Below are 24,933 nucleotides of genomic sequence, written 5' to 3' on the forward strand. Positions count from 1 at the left end.
CATCTTCTCCCCCCAGACTTAAGTCAACTTGATTTCTCTCTGTTCCTTGAACACATCAAGCTCTTCCCTGCAAAAACCCCTGCCTTGAATGTCCCCTTCCCTGCCACTCATCAGGAGCAATTCTCCCGGTCTTTCCAAGGTTTACCAGACCACCCATGACCATTCTGCCTAGGTTATGTCTTTCATCCCTGTTTCATTCTATAGTTCATGATCACCATAATCATCTGTGTAGCATGCTCAGAGTTTTAACTACCCAAGTAAACACACATAAACTTGTTTGTCTCATATTCTTCACTGGGCTACCAGACTCAGGAAAGCAGAAGCCACTTCTCATTCATTACAAACCAAACTAAAGACAGTGCCCAGCACATAGTAGGTCCTCAGTAAATATTTGCTGCATGAATTCTCAGTGCCACTCCTAATACATGGTAAATCATAGGCCATCAGTCAACACTTTGGAATTGAGTTTATCTTATTCCCCTATGATATAGCAGATTTATATAAACTGTAAAAAATTAATTCCAAGTGTCTAACACCTATACCCACAATAGCATGGTCTCTATCAATTCTGCTGACTCTAGACAGATAAAGACGGAAGATACCTAACGCATGACATGACTTTGGAGAATCTTCTCTAGGATGAAAATATCATCAAGACAAATTTTAACTCTCAATAGAATTCTTAATTCATCTTGTTCTTTGTTTTCATTTATTTTTTTTTTCCTTTTTGGTACCAGAGATTGAACTCTGGGGCACTCAGCCACTGAGCCACATCCCCAGCCTTATTTTGTATTTTATTTAGATACAGGGTCTCACTGAGTTTCATAGGGCCTCCTTAAATTGCTGAGGGCTGGCTTTGAAATTGTGATCCTCCTGTCTCAGCCTCCTGAGCTGCAGGGATTACAGGCGTGTGCCACCACACCTGACCTTGTTCCTTGTTTTCTTGACCTATTTCTTGTTTTGACGAGAAGATTGGCTTTGGTCTGAGAGTCACCAACGTGCATTAATAAACTAAACAGGAGCTTTTTGGTCTCACTGGTTTGAACGAGCAGCCGATCGGTTTTGCATTGGGTTTGCCAAGGCTCTTGATGCAAATGGTTGAAATCAGTCACTGAACATCTTTCATTGCTCACTGGGTCCATTGCCAAGAGACCATGGGGGACTTATAGTTTATGGTAAGAATGGCAGCGTGGCCATGGGGGAAATGTTCTGGCAAGAGAACCCGGAGCTGCGGTGCTGCCATGAAGTTCTATTGTTTAGTCTCTGAAAATTAATTTGCAGAGGTATTCGGGTCTGTTGTGTGTTCTAGCTTATATGTAAATTAGAAGATTGTGTGAAAAAAAAGATGCCAGGGATGATGGAATTCAAACATTTTCAGACCAGTTGTCTATTAATTAGTTAAAATGATTCTCACTCAATTATGCTTTATTTACATTTTTTTCCCTCCACAATATATCAAGCTAGAAAAAGGAAGCATTAACAGATACGCCACAATAGTGGATATTTTAAGAAACAGAAGAAAGTTGACAAATCTGATTTATGGGGACAGACATGAAAACTAATGAAAACAAAGAATTCAGCAGTAATTCTCAAATGTGGAAATAAAAGCGGTGCCACCAGATTCTAGGACCCCACCACGGCTCCCAAAGGTGGTAGGGAATGTCCATAAACCTGAAGAGTGATACTACAGAGGACAGTTAAGCCTGAGAACCTTGTGCAGAAAATTCTGCACAAATCCAGAAGGAGAGTGTCTCACTCGGATCCTGCAGCGTTGGTCCATGTGTCCATCTTGCTCTGTGCATGAAGTCCACCAGCTCACTCCCAGGCCCCAGTAAGCGTGCACACTTCGTGCCCTTGAATTCTCACAGCCTTCATCCTGAAGCATATCCCTGGATTATACCATAGGTGCACACCTATCCCTGTCCAGGGGTGCCTGAGGCCCCTGGACAAGCCTCAGTATTTTAATTCTTGCCCCACAGCTCAGCACTGCTTCTAACATCATTGCCTTCACTTGTCATGCAGACTAGAGCCTTGCTCAGACTCATCAGCCCCAAGACACTATGCCTGCAGCAGCTCTTTGTGAACAGTCTTTCCCAGCAGGTCTCCTCGGGGGCCCTGCAGCTGGGACGCAAACACAACCTTCCTCAACTGAACTGAAGCCTTGTTTGCCCCCAGATCATTCTGTCTATGAATGATTCTATGGCCACTGAAAAATTGTAACTGACATAGTTGACTTTCAAAGCAGTTTGATTTGCACCTTTGCACTTGAAATTTATTTGAACTGCAAAACAGATGCTAATGTTACTCTTAAGTTACCAAGGGGAGCCATGGCAATCACTGACTCTGAAGTTCCCTGGCTATGATGATCTGCTCCTCAGTGGAGCCTGCTGGGAGGATGGTTTGGGACCATGGAGCCTCAGTGGCATTGGAAATCTTGAGACCAAGCCTCTGGTCTGCTTTCTCCTTTCTTGCCTTCGTCTGACCGTGTGGGCATGGGTTGAAGACTTTACCCTCTGCCTCTGTGGCCTGACTTCCATGTATGTGTTTTGATTAGATGATCTCTGAGTTGGCTTCCATTTCAGATATGGCTGATGTGAAATCAGTAATTCATGGTGAATACACTTAGCTTCCCCTTCCAGAGCAGAGCCCAGGAAGGCACAACTGAGCAGAGGAGAGGTTTGCTAGGTTGTGCTCTAATTCCTGAGCAGGTGGCTAGAATCGGTGACAATGGACTTGGTAGTGAAGTGGGGATATAAAAACCCCAGAACTATTTGTCATAAAGAATCCCACGCCCAATAAAAGCAAAGGCAGATGTTCACATAAAGTTTTTGCTATTTGTGCTTTGGTGGGGGGACTTTCTGGGCATGAAGTTTATTAGTAAGCCAGAGCAGCATCTGCCCACCCATGTTGCCACAAAATTGCAGTCTTACAGACCATTTATGAGGCTGGGATTATTTTCGTTAATGATTTTCATGGGTGTAGATGAAATGCAATGAGTAGCAGCTATGACTCTGTTTATTACTCAGCTGCCTTCCAGAGGAGCCCCCCCAACCTGCCTCCAAACCCACACATCATGGATGTCTTGATTATCAAAGAGGTTATTATATCACAGAGTTTTAAAGAGCTGTATTAGTTTCCTGATGCTGCTGTAACAAATAGAACTGAGTGCTTTAACACAACACAAATTTATTCTTACAGTTCGAGGGATCTGAAGTCCAAAATGAGTCTCACAGGGCTAAAAAATCACAGTGTCATGTGTGAAGTTGGGATGAACCCAACTACTAAGTATATCCATACAGGTCTAATAAAAATTAAATTAGAGCAATAAAAATCACAGTTTCAGTATACCTGTATTCCTTCTAGAGGCTCTAGAAAGAGAACCTATCATCTTGCCATTTTTATTCTAGAGGCCACCTGCATTCCTTGACCATGCCCTTTCCTCCACCGTCAAAGTTAACTATTATCTTCTCTACACTGACCTATTTCCATCCTTGTCTTATCTCTACATCTCCAACCCTTCTATCTCCCTCTGTGAGGGTCCTTGCTAATTACATTGGCTTACCCAGAAAGTCTCCTTGTGTCGAGATCTCCAATTGCAATCTGCAAAGTACATTTTACCATGTGTGCTAGTCAGCTTTCAATTGCTGTAACAAGACACCTGAAATAATCACCAGAAAAAGAAAGGTTTACTTTGGTTCACAGATTCAGAGATTTCTCTGTCCACTGTTGGTTGGCCTGGGTGCTTTTGAGTCTGTGGCAAAGCAGAACATCATGGTGGGAGCACATGGTGGAGGAAGTTCCTTGTCTTCTAGTGGCTAAGAAAGCAAAAGAGGAAGAGGACAGGTGGGGGTCTCACAATCTTCTTCAAGGACATACCCCAGTGACCTAAAACCTCCTACTCCATTCTTCCTCTAAGAGGTTTCTACTATCTTCCAGTAATGTCAAGCTGAGGACCAAAGCTTTAACACATGGGCCTTTGGAGTATATTTCAGATCCAAACTATAGCATATTTACAGTTTCTGAAGTTAGGATGTAGACATATTTGGAAGGAAGCCATTTGTTATTCAGCTGACCATAGGAGCCATAGAGACCAACCAAGATCCAAGGGATCTGTGGCTTAGACCACACGGCTAACATGTGGCAGTGCCTTGACTGTATCCCTGGCATCCTCCCAGTGCCACTTGACACACATCAAAGAGAGATAAAAGGATGTCCTGATGAACTTTATTTTAATAATAAACTTGAAATTATTGAGGAGTAAGTACAGGATTAAGTCAAGGTACATTGTAAAGGTACACGCAGAATGCAAGAACCTCCTTAGATCTTGTAGTTTTGCTAGGACATGGTGACTTGTAAAGATGTTGAGTGATTTGCAGTGATGACAGTTTAAACAATGGTAAGAAATGAGAGAGCTAAGGAATCACATGCAATGTATGTAAATATTCTTGCCTCAATGCCTTCTCTTTCTTCTCCCCTTCTTTCTTTCTCCCTCTGTAACTCTGGTCATTGCTGCCATTTTGTAAATCATTACTTGCCAGAAAGCCAATTCAAACTCTTTAAACTAGACGGAATGGAGCCACTGAGTCTTACTGACATGAATTAAACTAAATTAGTTTATTTACCATATTTCAAAATGAAGCCTATCTTATTTGGTGTTGAAGTATTTGTCTGGGAATCCAAGGAACCTGATTTTGGTTCTCCCACTTTTACTCAGTGTTGACTGGAACCAATAAAAGGGTCAAAGAATTTAATTTTGGATTTAGAAGGCATGAGACAGACCATTTCGCCCCAATTCTCCTCCTGAATTAAGGGACTTGTATGACTGGCAAGAGTTTTCCAGATTTCTCTCTTGCCTCAGTTTTCTCTGTCCATATTATGGACAGGAATGAGAGCTGCTATAAGTGACAGGCTACATTCAGTTTGAGCTTCTGAGAGGGTATGCACATGTAGGAGGGCTATACTTGTCTTCTCCAGGAACAATCCCTGGCTCAGCCCCACCAGGATGGGATTGGGTGGATGTCCCTCACCTATAGTCTCATGACACACTTCAATGTGACTTCACCTCCTTGGTGAGTTCATTGTTCTTGTGTTTATCTGCCTTTGCCATGATTTAATCTAACTCAGGACTGGGCCTAAGGTAGCTCACTCTACAAGCTTTCGATGGATTACAGGATGAATGGCCATTTAACTTAAGGGACACCTGGGGAACACATTGATCCTGCACCTCGTACTTAAAAGGACAGTGCAGGACTGAAGGACTGGTTTCTCCAGTATTGTAAAATGAGTGGGTTCATGTTCCCCTTTGTCCTGTGAACCCTCTTATATAGAGAAGAAACTAGGAATGGAAATCCATAGAGATTTATCCTAAAAGATGTTTTAATGTGCTGCTGGAAATGAGCAGACAGTTTTTTTTTTTTTTTATATTTGCACTCAATATTCAATGTCATTTTTTTCTGCCTATCAAATGATCACGTTCTTCAGCTGCTGGAACATTAGGTTAATGACACAGAGCTGAGCCAAACAAAGACAGAGCCAAGTTGCAAGCTCCTGTCTAGCATTGATTGGGGGGGGGGGGTCATAAAAATAATTCATTCCCTCGGTTTGATTTTGACAACCCAAAGAAAAACACCTTGGATGTGTTGAATGACAGACACTCTCTCTGAAAAGCTTCAAATATCTTCTAGATGGGACAAAGCTGATGCCCACAATATTCCTGCCAAGTAGGAAAACAGAGCGTCAACTCTGGAATTACTAAATATTTGGTGTAGCTTGGACAATTTGCAAAGATGATAGGGTCTCAAAGACCATGAAAGCCAAAGAATATGAAATTGATAAACCCCAAGACAGTGTGTGACCTGGGAGGAGGGAGAGGAAAAGGAACCAAAACACTGACCCTTCCAATCAATTATCTCCCAGTGACAGAACAAGCCCTGGAAGGGAGTTAACCATCAATCTAAGACAGCAGTCTCTGGAAGGAGGGATCCTTTCCCAAATAAATTCCCCCCAGTGACAGTGAAACTACACTTCAATCTTGTCCCTGTGTAAATACAATGGCCTCAGGAGGTTAGATGAACACTGGATTCTGAATGCAGAACCCTCCATCCCTGCCCTGTAAAAACTAATTGTCTAATTGATATATTCAGTAAAAGATATGCCCAGTGAAAACACGTTCCAGATGTTTGCAACCTTTTGCCCACGTTTTGTTAAAGTCTTCAAGTTCTAAAACAACCTCCAATGTAACCAAATAGCCCATATAAACAAATAATCAGTGCCATTTTCTACCCAGAAAGTGAGCCCCTCTGACTCTTGACCCTGCTTCTTAATAGAGGCTTTGTTGAATCCGTGAGGTCTGCACCCATTTCAGTCCCTTTTGTGCTTACTAAAGCATTCATGCTAACTCTACTCAAACAAGAGGCCACAGGATAAACTGGCCTGAAACAACAAAATCTGACCTTCAGAAATCATGAATATAGGTATGAAAGAAATTGGCCAAAATTCAGGCCAGGAAAATACTATCCTGACACCCAGGGATCTCCCTGAGTGAAAGCATGAGTTGACTCTCTTTGATTTTACCATTTTGTGTCATTGTTCTTCCATGGCTTCTCCGCCTATCCACCCAGCCTAATTCTACAATTTGTTTTTATTTCCAGTTCCTTCTTTCTGGGGATTGGTGAATTCAGCTTGGAATCTCTGCTCTGTGGGGAAACGGCAGTCACCAGTCAACATAGAGACCAGTCACATGATCTTCGACCCCTTCCTGACGCCCCTTCGCATCAACACTGGCGGCAGGAAGGTAAGCCGCCATGTTGCTTCTACTGGGAACTGGAGGATGGAGCAGGATCAATGCTGATTCTGACAGCTGGCCCTCCAGGTCTTTGTCTCTGTGATGAGTTTGTCTTTCCACCTAGCAATACCACAGACCTCAAGTTTGCTGCCAACAAATTTCATCACAGCTAAACTGGGCTTTTTCTCTCTACCTACTCACTGTCATGCTTCTAATTACTGTGTACCTCTTAGAGGTTGTCCGAGGTCCTATTCCTTGGTACCCCTTAAAGATCAGAAAACCTAGTTGCCTCCCTTGCATATGAGGCTGGGAAAATCCTTCCTCTGAGACTTACTTCTTTTAAACTCAATGAAGTGAAAAGGAATTATTTTTTTAACCAAAGTAAAATCAGATGTTTATCATCCTGGAAGGAAAAACAAACAAACAACAATCACCTTAGATGATTTATAAGAAAATCAATAATTAATCTTCCTAGGGGCATCTTGCTGCCTAAGAATCCTAATGCATGCACAGAAATGCTGATTTATGCTATGCTTTGTGATTCTCATGCTGAAGTCCACCCCACTTTGGGCCCTGTGATGAGGTTCCCCTTAATTTGCGGAAGGGCGTACTGCCCATAGGGTCTTCTCAGTGCTGGAATCTAGCATTTCTCTTGCTGCTGCATTTCTATTCAGCTACCTTCTACTCTCTAGTAGGATGTTGAAGGTGGGGGAAAACCTATATACATAGAAAATTGCATTTGAAGGTGATTTGATTGTTGTGAACTCAAGAGGAATGAAAAGTCATTTGTGTGTTTAAAAAAATAGGGTTAAAATTCTAGACTCTCATTATCAATGGCTGCTGATTCTCCAGGGTTTGAGCTCACAGGGCTGTACTCTCTCTTCTTTGTAATCTGTTCACTATCCTCACTATAGAGTTTGCAAGTTAATATTTTCCCTTTCTGGTATATTGGAATATTTTTCTGCCATGTAACACTCTCTCTCTCTCTCTCTCTCTCTCTCTCTCTCTCTCTCTCTCTCTCACATACACACACACACACACACACACACACACACCTAATGACTCTACAAAATGTTGTTAGTGACTTTGACTCAGATCACAAGGAAGCTTTTAAAAGACATTGCATATGAGATCAGGACTACTTCTATAATATTTGTGTGCTCTTTTAAATATGGCTTGAGAAGATCTTTTTGTTTTTAGAAGGATCCTACATAGGTCCTTTGATTGCTCCTCTGATTCTATCGAAAACTAAGCCACTCCAGTGATTGTTTCATTTGCAGTTTTATTTTTATGAACCTTAAAAGAACTTGACATGGCTTCCACACACAATGCTCTCTAAAAAATGATGAATCCTTCATTTAAAGTTGCGAATGTATGTGAGTTTTCTGATCAGTTTTTAAGAAAGGAAAGTTGAAGTTCTGGTTATATATTCAAGCATCTTTTCTTTCTTGAAGAGGATGATAGGGGGATAATTGCACTCTATGCAAAGGGAAAAGCAGTAAAGTCAAACCAAAAACAAAAAGTCCAAGATGAAATGGGATTTGAGCCTGAGTTCCAGAAATCACCTGGAATATGGAGAGCAGTGCTCAAGCCCAGAATCCAAAGAGTGGTTGCTGGCTTGGGCATGGGGTACAGAAGGTGGCAGAGGCCACATCTTGAAGCTGCGTTAAGGAACTGGATCTTTTCCCTAAAAGTTATAAAATGCAACTGAAGGTTTTTGCTTGGCTTTATTTAAACATCCTTTTGGGGTGGGATGGAAAGATGTCAAGCTAACACCAACAATGGATTTATATTTCTACCTCGTATCATACTGCTTTAGAAGAAAATGTTGATGTGAAATAAAGAAACAAATTTCTAGATTCTCCCTCAAATGGAATGGAAAAGAAAAAAAAAAAGTGAGAGATGTCCTGATGTGGAAAGTCCTCTGCATGTTATGATTTTGTTGTTGTTGTTTTGGACAAGTGACTTTTTATCTTTCCAATTCAGCAAAGTGTACCTGATCCAAATCAATTTTCAAAGGCATTGAAGTTTGGAATTTGGGAAACATTTACTTTCGATGATGTAAATATTTATATCTGGCACCATTTGTGTTGTCAGCCGTTTGAAGAGCTGAGAACTAGCTGGCAGTGCCCTTTGCATTCATGAAAAATGGAAAATAAAATATAGATGGTAGCAGGATAAACGACCTGGTAATGAAATGCCTCAGCCTGATAGGCAATAACTAAATCAGGCTTGTGTGCTTTTTAGAAGGTGGTGTTTGATGAGTCACTTGTTTTGGAAGTGAGGATTCAGATCACTGCTCTGAATTTAGGTTGGCTTTTTTTTTCTTTTGCCTTAAAAAAATAGTCAACTCAAAATGTTTAAAAACTACCATGCTAGACTGGGAGATTTCTTTTGTAGCATTTAGGCAAGATGCCACATTTTGAAGTCTGAGATCAGCTATGTCAGTAGGTTAAATGCACCCCGGTAACTGTGTGTTTTGTGTCACATTTTTATCTGTGAGCATTATTCCTTCTGACATTTAAATGTGTCTTTTGCACAAAACCATGAAGCAGCTCTGCCCCAGCCCCCATTGTGTGTTCTTGTGTTTGTTTTAACATATTTGACCTGACAGGGGGCTTTTCTTAGCTTAGGCTAGGGCCAGAATTCAACCTCAACACAAGAATAGCAAGGAATGATAAGAGATGAGAGTCCAAAATGCACTGTGACTTGGGCATCATAGAAAATGTACATTTTTACTTAACAATGGGAATTCTTTCACCCTTTAAGTTGCTTACTTTCAATGGTCCTTCTTATGCAATGTTTTGTTGTTGTTGTTTTGGTTTGTTTTGTTTCTGGTGGGGACCATTTTTACGGAACCATACATATATGACATATAGGACTCTTAAAGATGGAATCCAAAATAATTGTATTTTTTGAAATGACCTTCCTTTAAGGTTGGTTGCATGTGGATGTCAGAATCCTACCTTAGAACCAATCTCTCACTCAGTTCCCATTAAACTTACATTGTAAAATGCTAAATGGTTTGGAGCTAATTAATCTGTTTTAGATAACGCTACTGAATTGACTCAAGATATTAAAAAAAAAAAATGGGTGACAGGCTTCTAAGGACGTCTAATACCAGTTTTATGGATGCAGCCTGTCACTCACTGAAGGTAGAAGCTCTTGGATCTGCAACCTCTGGGGAAGACGCAGGTGGTGGAAATAACAGATATACCTAGTGACAGGGTCAGATAAAACAAGCAAAAGAAGAAGGAAATTGACCTTCACTTGTACTTATCTCAAAGAGGCAGCAGGTCCCCCATCTCTTCTGGTTTCGTTCTTGAGTTTTTGCCCAGTGGAGGCCAAGAACATGGTTCTCAGGGAGAGATCCTAGGCACCTACTACTGTTGCCATCAGTTTTCTTTGGACTTCTGATTACTTGCAGCTTCCATTAGGAAGAGCCTCAGCAGAAGACAGGGAGTGTGTAAATTGGGTCAGTCTTAAGGACTTTAATTCAGAGGGATCCTTTATAGCCACCTGGGTTCTAAAGGGAAGAGGGGAGGGAGTTAGAGGCCATAATCTGGAGACAGAGAAAGCTGTGGAGAGGGACACCTGACTTTTAGTAAGGAAAAAGGCCAGCTCAGTGCAACTCACAGGGATGCGGCTGGGGAGTGAAGAGCTGGGCCTCTCTCCTTCCCCCTCCCCTCTTCTGCCACCTCCCCTTGGAAAAAAATCAGTGTGCAAAGCCACCTGATGATTGCGTCTGTGTAAGCCAGCCTCAGAACCACGGTGCATGGTTAAGGGCCAAACGGAAGACATATGGCATCTCCACATTTCCCGCGAAATAAATATGAGGCACTAAAACTCCTCATCACCTAGAAATTGAGATGCAAATGCTTCTGCTTGGCACTCACAACACTTGAAATTCAGCCCCAAATCTCCTTGCTGGAGACTTATGCCACTTATACTTTGTGTGTACCTCTTATGCCCTGGGAAATACTTAAAAATAAAAAAATTTAAAAAAATAAACTGGATGTATCTCACCTTTTCCTGGAATCTGTGCCTTTGCCACAATATGCCTTTCCCCTGACAAGTCTCAGGACTCCCTTTTAATGAAACTCCTCTTGATCTCTTTAGCCAACTGTGACATCTCTCTTCATTTGACTTCTTAAGCATCTATCTTATTTATTGTCTTTTAGGACTTCAGCTTTGATCTCTCAAGAGATCATATTTTTATTTTCTATCTCTAGTGTTATCTGTGATGATGCTGGATGATTTGAACTGAACAAGGATTACCCTTGATTATCAATAAAAAGGTTTATGTGGAATTAGTCCATAGTTGCTAAGATTTAAAGTTGGGGAAATGTAAAATGCCCCCATGATGAATAGTTAATTTTGCTACCAGTGGAATTTGTCACTAAAGCTAAACCTCAGATATTGTGCTTGTCATAGAATATTAAAATAACTTAGAAAAGTGAAGAATGTTGATTTTTATATGTAAAATCTTATTCACTTCTCTATCTTGAAATTTCCCCATGCTCATAGTAAAATCCAGCTGACTATAATTAATCATTGCTATTCATGGTGTGTCGACATTGCTATGTTCTGAAAGCTTTTATGGGAGAGGCATTTATATTTCTCCAAGGGATTTATAATATATTTGGGGTGAAAATATAGATACACATAAGTTAAATGGCAGTAACTGATTTAAGCATCTATTTGAGATAATAGCAGAGTAGGTAGTAAAGAAGCTGTGACATGATTAATTAGTGAGTCAATCATTTTGGCACTAATTTTTAATGGGGGTAAGAAGCTGGGTTGGACAGACCAGGCTTTATGGATGTCTAGGATACGAGCTAGCTTGAATAGGTAGGTAGGATGAAATATAGTTTTCAGGAGGGTCTATAAATGTCAGATTGTCTGGCTAGAAGAGGCGAAGAAAAGGTAAAGATAGATCCATTTTGCCATCTAAATTTGTTTCTGTGACACTGTTTTTGATTGGATAGCTGATGTTAAATTCCTCAACCATTTAAAACTCAGTAGCCATCTTTAAGCACCATGAGCCTGTTTTTACACTGAAACCATGATATGGAAATGGTGTGTATAACTTATGTTTATTTGGGGATAGAGTAGAATTTCAGAGTGTCTGAATAGATAGATGCAATTCTTACTCATCTGTGTTTTGTTGGTTGGTAAACTCCTTGACTTACCATATTGGTGATAGCCTTTCTCAGAAGAAAGCAACTAGGGGTCTGTTTATTGGATCTAACTCTTACTAACAAGGAAAATGTTAGGCATATGAAATGGACAGTAACTATGGATGAAAGTGGAAAGTGGATGCATTATCTTAGAAAGTCTAGTACCCAAGGTAAAAAAAAAAAAAAAAATCGGACATTGTCAGACATGGATATAAAAACTTCAAATGTCTGATTTTTTAAAATATTATAATTAAAATAGAGATAGAATCTCACTGCTTCATGAAAGATGACTCCAGGGGATTTGGAAGCTCCTAAAAAGAGATTATGGTGAGACATTTATAAATGATGATAACAATAAAGAGAGAGAGAGAGAGAACTGGTTGGAGTAAAAGATAAGGATGTGACTTTACAGGGAGTTTTGTGAGAAATGGTTTTACATGACACATAAGAGATGTGACACAAGAGCTACAGTCAAGAAGGAAGTCGCAAGGAAGAGGGCTTTGTATAAGTGGTTTCAGAGAAGAGAAGACCCAGAATGAACTGAGGCCACCAGAAATGAGAAAAGCTTTTGAAAGTTAAGGTCAGAGAAAGCAGGAGCAGCAAGACCAGGTAGACCTCTATTTGGGAGGACAAAGAACTGGTGTGAGACCTGCATTTAAATTTTAGGTTCACCACCCACCCACCATATATAAGGTTAACCTCTCTAAGTTTCAGTTTCCTCATTTGTAAAAGGGACATTGCAACAGCACCCACTGTTTGCATGGGAAAATGCCCTTATGAGGCAGGTTACAGTTGAAAGTGTAGCGGTGACTGACAGACAAGACCTTGCTCAGTGATGGTTAGCTACTGTCAGACAAGTTCTCATTGCTGTTAGAGAAACACCACAACTCCCATTCAAATTTCTCTGTCCAAGAAACTAATGTTCACATTAGAGTTAGCAGTGGACATGCTAAGAGGTGAAGGATTGCATTCTTTAGATGACATATTTAAGAATTCACAGGCCTCCTCTCTGGTAGCCCCAACAAAAGAGGCTGACATCCCACTGACATAAAGGTAAAGTTTTTCTATCTATACTTATAAAAAGCTTCACAGATTTAGACTGGGCAAGATAATGCTGTAAGAATACTATGTGTGAAAAAGTAGGGAAAGGGAACGGATGATGTGCTCAGTATGGTTCAATAGCACAGGGAAGAGGCCAGGAGAATTCCACCTAGTCACTTAGAACATAAGGTACTACATGCATGATAAGTGAGGTCACGGTCATGCAGTACCCTTAACTGGGAAGACGGTATCTGGGGATCACAGTCAGTGCCCCCAGGGCTGGGGAAGATTGACTAATGGAAAAGACATTGACAGGGTGGAGAAGAGAAGAAGAGGCACAAAGTGATAGCAAGAAGAATCCAGATGTTCTGTCTTCAGTTCTATCTCCGTATCCACCTACCTATCTGAAAGGAAAATACTTGAAGGAGTCGTTACAGCGACCTTCTGATTATCCCTCTCCCACGAAGCCTCAGACGCACTGGTGTTTGGAAGAGACTTGGGCCAGACTTCATTTCAAAATAAGAGGAACTGGAGCTGTGTGTCAATTGAATGACCTCCTTCTTTTTCATTGAAACCACAGGCAAGAAAAAATAAAGAGTTCTGAGAAGCACCGAGAGCTGCTGGAGATTGTAGAAAACACCCAAGCATCAGATGAGAGCTTTGACTTGACCCAGGATCCCCCTTCCAACCTGGAAATCCTTTGGTTCTGTATGAGCAGAGGTTGGATGGGACACATGGAATGTATTTGCTTGAAGCTGACCCAAGAATAAGAGTTTAATGAGAATGTAAACCCTCCTAGAGAAAAACTTCTGTTAAAGCATGAGTTTGGGCTTGTTTCCTTTTCAAACTCTATGAAAATTATTCTTCATAGAATTTTGTAATCTTAGCTATTCGGGAGGCTGTGGTGGGGGAAGGATCACTTGAGCCTAGAAGTTCAAGACTAACCTGGGCAACATAGTAAGACCCTGTCTCATACACACACACACACACACACACACACACACACACACACACCACATATTAGCTACAGTGCAGGACTCAGGGTAAAATGAATGTTGTAAAAATGGGTTTGATAGATAAAGAAATAAGGCCAAGGTTATTGTGTTTGTACTTAGAGCTGTTTGCAAGGAGTAGGCTTCAGTGAGTAGTGGTGAAAGATAATGGGAAAGACGGGATTGCTGTATTCTACATCAGAAGATGGATTCAGTACAAAGGCATTCTGCTGTAAGCAGAACTGAATTCTCACACACCCATTGTCAAGCTGAGATCCGGGCTGAGGATTGGTGCATTTCTGGTGATAGTGACCTCTTGACCTCTTCCATAAAATCAACACAGAGCCATTAGGCAAGTCTTCCAAAGAAATCCCTGGTGGTTGGCTTTAGTATTTTACAAATGTGTCTAATTCTCATTTTACTCCTTGGGTGAGAGGTAGAAAAGGCTTTATTTTGCTTTCCTCTCCTGCTTCTTGATCCTTGACTTCATTTTTCCTCTGTTATTCCATCTCTCTTCCTTACTCTCTTATCCTTTTCCCCCACTCCAATCTCCTCCTTCCCTTTCCTCTTTTCCCAAGCCTCTTTCTCTTCTCTGGGTCCTGAGTACATATGACCAGGCAACCCGTGTCCTCTCCCGTTGACATCAGAGTAAAGCCAGTTCTCTTGGTGGTTCCCGAATCAATTCAATTAAACACAGAAAGAGTAGCAGTTGCATAGTTGAAGTGAGGGGAAAAAAATGCCAGTTATCCAGGAAATAAGCATAATTTTTATTAGAGAATATGGGGGAGATTAATCCAAGATGTTTAATTAATTTATAGGCAGATAAATTCCTGGAAGGAAGAATGCCCTCCAGGAATCTCCTGAGTTATGTGTCCCTTACTTCATACCACTTTGGTTTTCTGGACACGTGACCCACAGATAAAACTAACAGGCGTTTTACAAATGAATTCTCATCTTAAAATAGAGAAGAAAGTATGTTATTCCCGTACACTGCTTGCCCTTCAGTTCTCTTACCACCCCTCTAACTATGAGAGAGAAGAGCAGGAGAAAGGCAAACCCATGACCTAATTCTGAGAGGTTTTCTCCAGCCCTGGACAGGTTGCCCAGGACAAGGCTCTAGCTGTCTCTAGTTGCTGAGGACAGGTTCCGTCACAGCCAAGATGAATGTAGAAAAGCACCTGAGCAACAGCAGAAACCGTCGCCTGCCAAGGCAAGCTTCTCACTTGATATTTAAGAACTGGTACTGGTTTTGCATTTGCTCCAAGAAGGCTCTGAAATTGGCCAATCTAGTCCTCGTAAGCCTGATGGTTTGGCTGGATAACCCAGCAAAGCTGTGTTTTTGTGAACTGCAGAGATCTTGAGTCCTATTCAGGAAACCCATTGCCTAAAAAAAAAAAAAAAAAAAAAAAAAAAACAGCTATATGGGGATCTGAAAATAAAAATAAATAATTTCGCCAAAACCTCAGAAAAAAAATGAGGTAGATTCTCTTTGAAGGATTTGAAAATATCCATTTTCTTTTAGTTCTATTTTATAAGAACATAAATAACTAGATTAAAACTGAAAAACTAAGATTAAAAAAATACAATTTTGGGACTTTATACGGTTTAAACAATTCAACAACTGAGTGACTATCTGACTTAAAGTTTTCCTATAGAAATTTAATGTCATATAGATACAACTTTGTTAATACTACATGAAGGATTAAGAATAACGAAAATAACCTATTCATCTATTCCCATTAGCACACATTTTTTTCTCCTTTTTGTTTTTTTACACATTTTTATTGGCACATTATGCTGTACATATTGATGGCATTTGTTGTTACATATTCATACACGCCCAGAATATAACAATAGAATTTGACCAACATCATTCCCCAGCACTTCCTCCTCCCTCCCCAATCCCCATCCCCCTTGGTCCTTTCCCTCTACTGATTTCCCTTTGGTTTTTAAGACATCCATCTGATCTTTCTTTTTCTTTTTCCTCTCTAGCTTCTGCATATGAGAGAAAACATACAAGCCTTGATCTTCAGAGTTTGACTTATTTCACTTAATATGATGGTCTCTACTTCCACCCATTTTCCTGCAAATGCCATAATTTTTTACTTTTCTTTATGGCTGAGTAAAACTCTATTGTGTGTGTATACCTCATTTTCTTTATCCATTCATTGATTGATAGACACCTAGGCCAAAGGGTTTGGCTATTGTGAATGGTGCTGCTGTAAGCATTGGTATGCATGGTTCATTGTAGTAAGGTGACATTTTTAACTTTTGGAATGTAGGCTTTCTGAACTTTACCATCCTCTATGTTAGAGACCAGATCCAAGCTGCAAATAATGCTAAGATTAGCCTAACATCTGTTTTTCTCCTACTGCAAACCTGTTGTCTATTCAGTTAGCCTTTCCATTTTTTAAAGTTAACAATGCCCACCTAGTGTTCCAGACTATTTTTCTGTGTTTTACTCAGAACTTCATCATATGTGACAATGATTTTAGTCCATCCTAATGACATTAAGTCATTATCCCTGACACATGCATGTTCTAGCCCATAATCCCATCACTTATGTATGACATCATATGATGGAAGTGTGTGATCTCATTTCTACCAGTCGATCAAACACACCCCCACATTTTGCTGTGTCATATCCCGTGGAAACCTGTCCAACAGGCAGCATCTCACCCACCCGACAATATTTTCTGCCACCTTTAGAACAAAATATCTTCCCATCACTTCCAAGGAACAGAAATTTTTCTTAATTGGTATTTTCCTCTGAAATATTCAGAAACATTTCTTTCCTTTTAATTGAGAAGAAGTCACCCTTCTTTCACTTTTCAGTCAAGTAACTATTTTCACTAATTTTTCTATGTAAGCAAAATGCATTACTTGGGCTACGATGCAGAAAATAGTAACATTAAAGCATGTTCCTATTTAATGCACAGTTGCTAGGTAATTTTGAATATAGAAATCAACTTAGTGTTTGTTGATTGCTAAATTACTTGTTCAAAATGTATAAAACAAGATAGAGCCAGTCTTTAGAACCTTCTAAGAGGAATATAGCCTCCCTTGTACAGTGAAAGACCCAACGAATCGGCTTTTATCTGCTTTCAAACACTCATCCTGTGCATCTCTTCCCACCTTCCCATTCAATGATGTCAAGTTGGTACCTTGAAAATCATGATGGTAGGAGTGTTCACACCACAGAAATCTGTAAATGCTACACATCAGGGATTATTTTTCCTGCAGAACCAGGTGATAGAGGTTTACCAGCCTATCACTGCTGTTATAGAACAAGGATAAGTCTCAGAAGAAAGATGAGCTATTATAGCCAGCACTCATAGAAGCTAGAGGACCTGGTAAATCACCAGCAACATTCTTTTTAGGGGGTGTTGGAAAGAAAGTTTCATATTTGTTATAAATATTGATATGAAATTGTTCTAATGACCATGGCTTAGCCTCCTAAAGAATGATACTGACTCCCCAAACTCACTGGCCATTACCTGCTTCATAGAGTATGTGTGTGTGTGTGTGTGTGTGGTGGTAGAAGTGGTTATTGACACAAACATATGAATATATGGGACTCTGATTTTTCTTACCTTGATCCCTTCAACCACCTTTCTTTCTTTCTCTTTCTTTCTTTCTTTCTCTTTCTTTCTCTTTCTCTCTCTCTCTCTCTCTCTCTCTCTCTCTCTCTCTCTCTCTCTCTCTCTCTCTCTCTTCTTCCTTTCTTTCTTTCTTTCTTTCCCTAACTGGGGATTTAACCCAGGGTCACTCTACCCTTAAGCTGCATCCCCAACTCTTTTTATTTTATATTTTGAGATAGGGTCTCACTAAGTTGCTGAGGCTGGCCTCAAACTTTCCATCCTCCTGCTTCAGCCTCCAGAGTCTCTGGGATTACAGGCATGTACCACCATGCCTGGCCATCCTTCTTCCTCTTTTAATAAGTCTTCTTTACTTGCTAGCCTCTGACAAGTCATATTTCTCTTTTCTTTTTTTTTAATACCTTTACTTTATTTATTTTTATGTGGTGCTGAGGATCAAACCCAGGGCCTCGCATGTGCTAGGTGAGCGCTCTTCCGCTGAGCCACAACCCCAGCCCCTATATTCCTCTTAATGACACCCTTGCAAAGGTTGGGCTGGCACAGAGGTCTGGGTCTTGTTCATTGCCTTGGTATTTTCCTCTGAAATATTCAGATACATTTCTTTCCTTTTAATTGAGAAGAAGTCACTCTTCTATCACTTTTCAGTCAAGTAACTATTTTCACTAATTTTTCTATATAAGCAAAATGCATTACTTGGGCTACGATGCAGAAAATAGTAACATTAAAGCATGTTCCTATTTAATGCACAGTTGCTAGGTAATTTTGAATATAGAAATCAACTTAGTGTTTGTTGATTGCTAAATTACTTGTTCAGAACAACATCCTCAACTTCTTCACCAGTTCAAGCCTTCAGGGCTCCAGAACCTGGACAGTCCTGAACTATTTCATAGCCTCTGCCACCTGTGCCTCCACCATCTTCCTCAGTGTCACTCATGACCCGCAGCAGAGCAGGCTACACCGTACATGCTACACTGTTCCAAAGTGCCAAGCAGGAAATCAGGAGGAAGCTTTTAGGCTTTTCCAAACAAGTGATCTTTACATTGGCTTTTAATGATTGTTTCAGTTTCTGAATCCAAAAAGTAAGTATTTTTTTTAATCTGAATAAGAGTGAGGAAATAACCCTGTGCCAAGCAATTTGGAATCCATGCTGTTCAATCAATTCGAAGTATTACTAGCATTTTCCTCAAGAGTATAATATACGACAACTGCCAAGCTTTCCTTTCGCGATTACAAAAAGGACAGATACTAGAGCGAGCCATATTTCAGCACTGCGGGGAAATAAAAAAATGAACTGCTAAAAACGGCCCAGGAGGAATGAATAGCAATAAGACATCAATGTCATCTGTATACTGATTTGTGATGAATTTCCAAAGGGCTTAATGGCATGATGCTATGATATATAGGGGCTGTCTGAAAGTTAATAACTGTAAGTTATCCACTTGGAAGAATGTAATGGGGAAAAGTAAGTGGTCACAGATAATATATAAATAAGTAACTTCATTAACAGAGTCAAACAGTTCTGTGTGTTCTATGTTGTTGCCCTCTATGACTAGAAATGGAAAATCAAAAGGATTGTGAAGACCTGGAAAGGTCAAATGTCATGCAAACACCCCAGCGGACACATTCGGTAAGGCCTATAATTTGTCTTGTAATTGGTTGGAACCAATATAACTTATGGGTAGGCGGCCAGCGTCTTGTTAGGCGGTTCTTCTTCCTGCCAAGGAGGTTGTAAATTACCTGAGAAATTAAACTCTAGAATAATTTGTGAAGAACAAAAGACAGAGTCAGAATTAGCTTTAAAGGGACTGGAGAGCCTGATAGATCCAGTCCACACAGGAGCTGGAGCTAGACAATTAGAAATTGGCTCCCATGGTTTTTTTAAGAGGGTACATCAAAGGCAGGGATAAGGTTTCAGGGGAGGAGTCTTGCTTCATGATGTCTTGCAGTCAGCAGGTTGATTGGCATCTCGGCAGGTCACATCCATCTCACAGGGGCTGTGCGGCTCAGTGGTTGTAGCAGGTCACCCCCATCTCCAGTGCTGTGTGGGACCCAGCAGAGCAGAATAGAGCTCACAATGTGTCTGGGCAGCCAACCAGAGGAAATGTCCACTGGAAGTTTCCAGACACCAGATTATCCTATTCACTAAGCTGTGATGCACAATATAACCCACACACAACCCATGGATGGCTCTCAATAATAACCAAAGAGGAGCATGCATACACAGATGTGGACCACCTTTCCAAGGTGAATTAACAACAGAGTCCTCTGGTGGAGGCCTCCAAGTAAGGGCAACAAAAATCTGTTTGCACAAACAAATGTCCCTTGCCAGTTACCATGTGATCTGGTGTTTCCCCTGACCCATGGATTGTGCGCTTAAAACACCAGCAGCTACGAGATGCAGGAGCTTGCATAAGGAATGGTTCTTTTAACCTGCATTCCAGGTTCCTTTTGGCCCAATAACTTTTATGCTGCATCAGACAACACGTCTGATGAGCAGCAAGGAGCATGGTGTCTGGAATGCACTTGATAATGTTTATGGAATGAAATAATAAATAGATGAGTGAAAAACTGCCCCAGGTCCTGGGATGACAAATAGATGAGAAAAGAGAAAGGAACAAAGTATATTAAGTACCTCCTGCATCCATTTATACATACATATTTTATCTTGCTTAATTCCCTGAACAACCTCAGATGGTCAGTTGTACGGACTAGGAAACTGAAATGTACAGTTGTTAAATAATTTACCTCGAGTTGCAGGAATGCAAGAAGCAGAACTGAGTTTCAACCTTAGGCAGTCTGACTTCACAACAATATTCCTTTCCAGAATGTGGTACTGAATTTGAAGGCAGGGAAGAAATATTTTCTGTCTCTATCAAGGGTTTAGGATGAAGAAAGCATGAGATTGGAAGAATCCTCACCTGCAGCCCATTCCCTGCTCTTCACCATGTTTTGAGAGAATGATGGAAAGAAGGTGTGTGCCCTCATCTCCCCATATTCTGGCTGGTCCATCGTCAGCTTGTTTGGGCTCTGGCACTATACATATTTTGTCCTGGTAGATGGTGACCTAGTTCTGTTTTGTTACATGGCTGCCACTCCCTTCCCCAGGAAGGTAGTGAAGTACACATTAAATGCTTTTCTGAATGGGACATTGATTTCCCTACGCCCTTCATCCCCAAAGTGCCACATAAAATGCCCCCACATAGTTATGGTCATTGGTGCACCAGTCGCTGCAAGTAAGTGTAAGAGAGAACATAGTCGTCATTTTTAGGACTCCATCTGTACGGTCTGTCTTTGTGGAGGGTGGTGGCAATTTCCCAGCTTCCTCTGTCACCTCTCTTTGCTGCTCTGTCTCTCTTGCTTTCTGATAAGGAGGCACCTCGATATTTCTGCATTTGGCTTCTCCCCCAAGAACATGAATTGCACTTTAGAAACAGTGATAGGCACATGTCCAAGTTCTGCGGGGCTCAGAGCAGCTCAGGGATCACTCTTAAAAGTCATGAGCCTCGAAGGACTGGCCAATGTAAATGGCTTGTCCCTGTTTCTCCTGGGCAGTCATCCTTTAAGTCATTTCATATGATGTGCATAATTTAACAGGGGCGAAGCTGACACATCCCTGCCTTTGATTTCTCAGTCCGCCTTTGGTTCTCCGTGGATAAGAGTGATGATAATGAATGGAAAGTTTAGGGTCATTCTTTTCCTAGTTCAGTATTAGACTAAAAGGAAGACAAGGATGACCCTCAGTTCCCAAGGGACACGAGGAATTGGAAAATCCAATCAAAGGCTTACCATTACAATGATATTTGCCTCCCTATTCCCACTCAAGTCCATTGCTGCCATCTTACCCCAGCCTCCCAGACTCCTTCCAGAAGGAAAAGGCAGGGTGAGCCGTGCTTCTTGGAGGCTGGCGTACCAGATGGCAGGGACACCTTTGCTGCCCACCCCTCCAGCACTCTGTTCAGCTGTTGCAAGCACAGCTGGGACAGAACATTGTCGCTCCCATCTTGGCAGTGGGAATTCTCCAAAGCAAGTGAAGGCCTTGTGCCTGAACAACCCTGAACAGTCTGACCTTGAAGGGACTTTGGTCTTCTTTTGGGTTTCCCAGAAGATAGCATGGGTTTTCCAATTTCATAGGTGCCCACGACACGAAATTTAAAATAAGACTTGGAAGCCATTTGACTAAGCATGCTTTTTGAGACTCGGTTGTCTGTCACCAAGAGAAGGACACCTCACCTTAGGCACAGGCATTTAGACTTTCTGCTCAGAGTGATTCACCCTGCCTCCAGTTCCTCCACTATCAGAATTGGAGCTTCTCCTCTGCTTTACTTGGGGGCTCTTATTGTCGGTTCCAAAGTCCCCTCTGCTGTTTACCCGTGAGTGTCCCATTTATGTAAATGGAATCTCATGTCATGCCAGAGGATTAAGCACATTTATTTACTACTTAACTCCCTGAATACAGGAAAGATATTGCTCCCATACCATCCTGCCTCTGTAAAAGGACACCCAGCCCTCTGCCCCTTAGCTTCTACCTTTCCTCTGCTGCAAGAGTCTGCAAAGTCTCTGGGTTGAGTTTGCTCCTCCCACCCAAGGGGTGCAATCTTAGCACAGAGAGGTGAGTTGCCTAAAAGGCCCCTGAGTTTTTTCTTTTTTTTCTTACTGCCATTAACATGAATGCAGCACTATTAGAATGTGCAGGGAGTTTTAGATGGACATTTTATCCTTTTGTTACCAAGGCTTTTCAGAAGATAAAATATACATTGTACTGCGTGGAGTGTATGAAAGTTCAGTGAAATATGATAATGCTGCTTCACACGCTGTTCTCTTGGGTATGATATCAGGAAAATGTTTTTCTCTGACAGCTTCTTATAATGGATGAAAATATTCCCTCTCGTTGCACACACAGTGCAAGGTTTGAGGCATATTATTGGAGTCAGGTAATCTGCCTCTGAAATACTGGTATTTGAAAAGCAAATTTAAGGCTTACGACATTTTCACTTTATGATCATTGACATTGATGTTAGTAAACTCTTTCTCTAGCTATGAAGAAGAGAAATGGCAGGCAAGTTTTTTTGTTTTTTTTTTTCCTAGTTGCCATTTGCTTTTTAGTGACTGCACCATATGGAGCACAGTAAATAAACTAGCAAGGCGGCAGGATGCATTGGGAAAAGGAAGGCACATGGACTCCAGTGGTCTTTAAGCAAGTTACCTTACCTTCTTGAGCCTGCCTCCTGACCTACATAGTGGAATGAATGTTGAAGAATTGTGGTGAGAATCACAGCTTGTTGGAAGACTGTTATCGCTGTGCCTCGCACATAGTACTTCCACAATTAAATTTGAGTTTAACAGAGAAGTAATCAACCCTGGAATTACACCAAGACTACCCATGTAATAATATTTGAAGGTAATATCATTTATGCCATCAGTGTTACAGTACTTTTTAGTTCCTAAAAAAGGCAGAGGGACTACATAGAACATGGTGAAATATATGCTAGGTCTAGAGGCCTTACGGAACACATGCTGTGCTCTCTGTACTTCCTAGTCCTCATGAAGTACAGTAATTCATGTAAATTACTTGTGTAATTGCTCATGTAATTTATAATAGGGCAAATAACCATGCCTAATGGTCTGTTTTGCCTATCCCTGAAGCCACAAATTATTTGGCATAGAGTAGGTACCCATTAAATATGCATTGAAATCATTGGTGGTACTTGCTGGATATTTGTTGTATTTATTTGGGCCAGGATGACCAAACTGGGACTATCCAGAGATGTGAAATGCATTATAACTCCTAAGGTGTTCCCCAGAAAATGACAAGTAGATAATTCAAAACGTTATGGATGAAACAAAAGATTCACCATCGTATCAAATGATTAGTGTTTCACTGTAAACCAGCCAAACTTCTACTTTAGTTTCCAGCCTCCTTTTGGTAACTCTTTACCATTTTATCTCAGTCTCCTGAGCTTCTTCTGGATTGTTCTTTTGCATAATTCCAACCAGGAGTCTCAACTCAGCCCCTTACCCTTTCAATGGGCCATAAATATAGTGTCTGTCACAATACAAAAGAATTCAAATGACATGTCAACTAATTGGTCTGGTAATGCTCTGCAGAATGAGTCATCTCCCCTAACTCTTCACTTGCTCCCAACTTTTTGCAAAATATAAACTTTATAAGCCATATGTGGGAATAAACATCAGAGAAATGAGCGATGTTAATTCACTCATTAAATTTGATAAGCAAATAATATGGATGATCATTCTCTGAATCGTCACAACATGTTTGTGAGGTAGTCAAGGCAGGGTTTTATAAAGGGTTTTATAAAGCTATTGCCTCAGTAAAGCTATAAAATCTTGATTGTATAAAACATAAGCAAGTATTATTTCTTTTTTTTTTTTTTCTTTTTGGTACTGGGAATTGCACTCGGCCACTAAGCCACATCCCAGCCTCATTTTTTTTAGAGACAGGGTCTCACAGAGTTGCTTAGTGCCTCACTGTTGCTTAGGCTGGCTTTGAACTTGTGTTGGCCTCCCAAGCCACTGGGATTGCAGTAATGCGCCACTGCACCCGACTAAGCAGGTATCACTTCTTGCTGGTAAATTTTCAGGTCTGCAGGGGCGGGTCTGATTGGAGCATCAGGTCAAATGTGTTCTGTTGACTAGCAGGTATCTAGAACATGTCCTGCTGAACTGAGATCAGAAGCTCTTAGAGGGGGCAACTGGAGGTACACCATGCCGCACAAGCATTTGTTCAAAATCAGTCCACTGTCACTTCTGCCATATTGCATTAGTCAACATGCAGGACCAAGAGGGACTTCCACCCTCATTTCTTTCCACAACCCAGGCTGGCTTTTATTTGAGAAGCATAGAACAGTTCAAAGTTAACAAAGTGATATTTTGAAAGGTGATAATTTACCAAATTGTGTCCCCCTCCCCCCTCCTGCCAATGACAGGTCTCCTTAAGATTCATTTCATGTTATGAAACTCAAGTTTATGAGCAGTTCCAAGGAGTTGCCATTGGCATTTTGCACAGAATATTGTGTCATGGGCACTTCCTGAAGGAACCTCAGGTAAGAAATTTCATCTCTCGGTTCAGTATAAAACTTGCTTCCTCTGAACAATCCATGAGCCTCCCCGCATTGTGAGAAGCATGGTGTCCCTTTCCCTTTGAGTGTCAGCTCTTCAGAGATACCCTTGCACTTGTAATAAAATGGGAAGGACTTTATAACATGCTGACTTCCTCTCTGAATCCTGGTGTTCCATTCCAATTTATTTTAACTTGCTTTTGCTGGTGGTTGTTATAAACAGCATTAGATGAGATGTTTGGCTTTGTTTGGTTCTGTTAA

At 40.9% G+C, this 24,933-nt stretch overlaps 1 protein-coding gene across 1 annotated transcript in view; it reads left to right on the plus strand.

Moving 5' to 3' along the window:
• Positions 1-24,933, plus strand: part of CA10 (carbonic anhydrase 10) — a 490,427-nt gene that overhangs the window by 197,413 nt on the left and 268,081 nt on the right. Inside the window, exon 3 of the mRNA XM_081270629.1 lies at positions 6,651-6,793. Coding sequence (XP_081126755.1) covers positions 6,651-6,793 — 143 coding nt within the window. The remainder of the gene's footprint in view (positions 1-6,650; positions 6,794-24,933) is intronic.

The sequence above is a fragment of the Spermophilus citellus genome, assembly GCF_964194105.1.
Source record: "Spermophilus citellus genome assembly, chromosome: 17".
In the NCBI taxonomy this organism is placed as follows: Eukaryota; Metazoa; Chordata; class Mammalia; order Rodentia; family Sciuridae; genus Spermophilus; species Spermophilus citellus.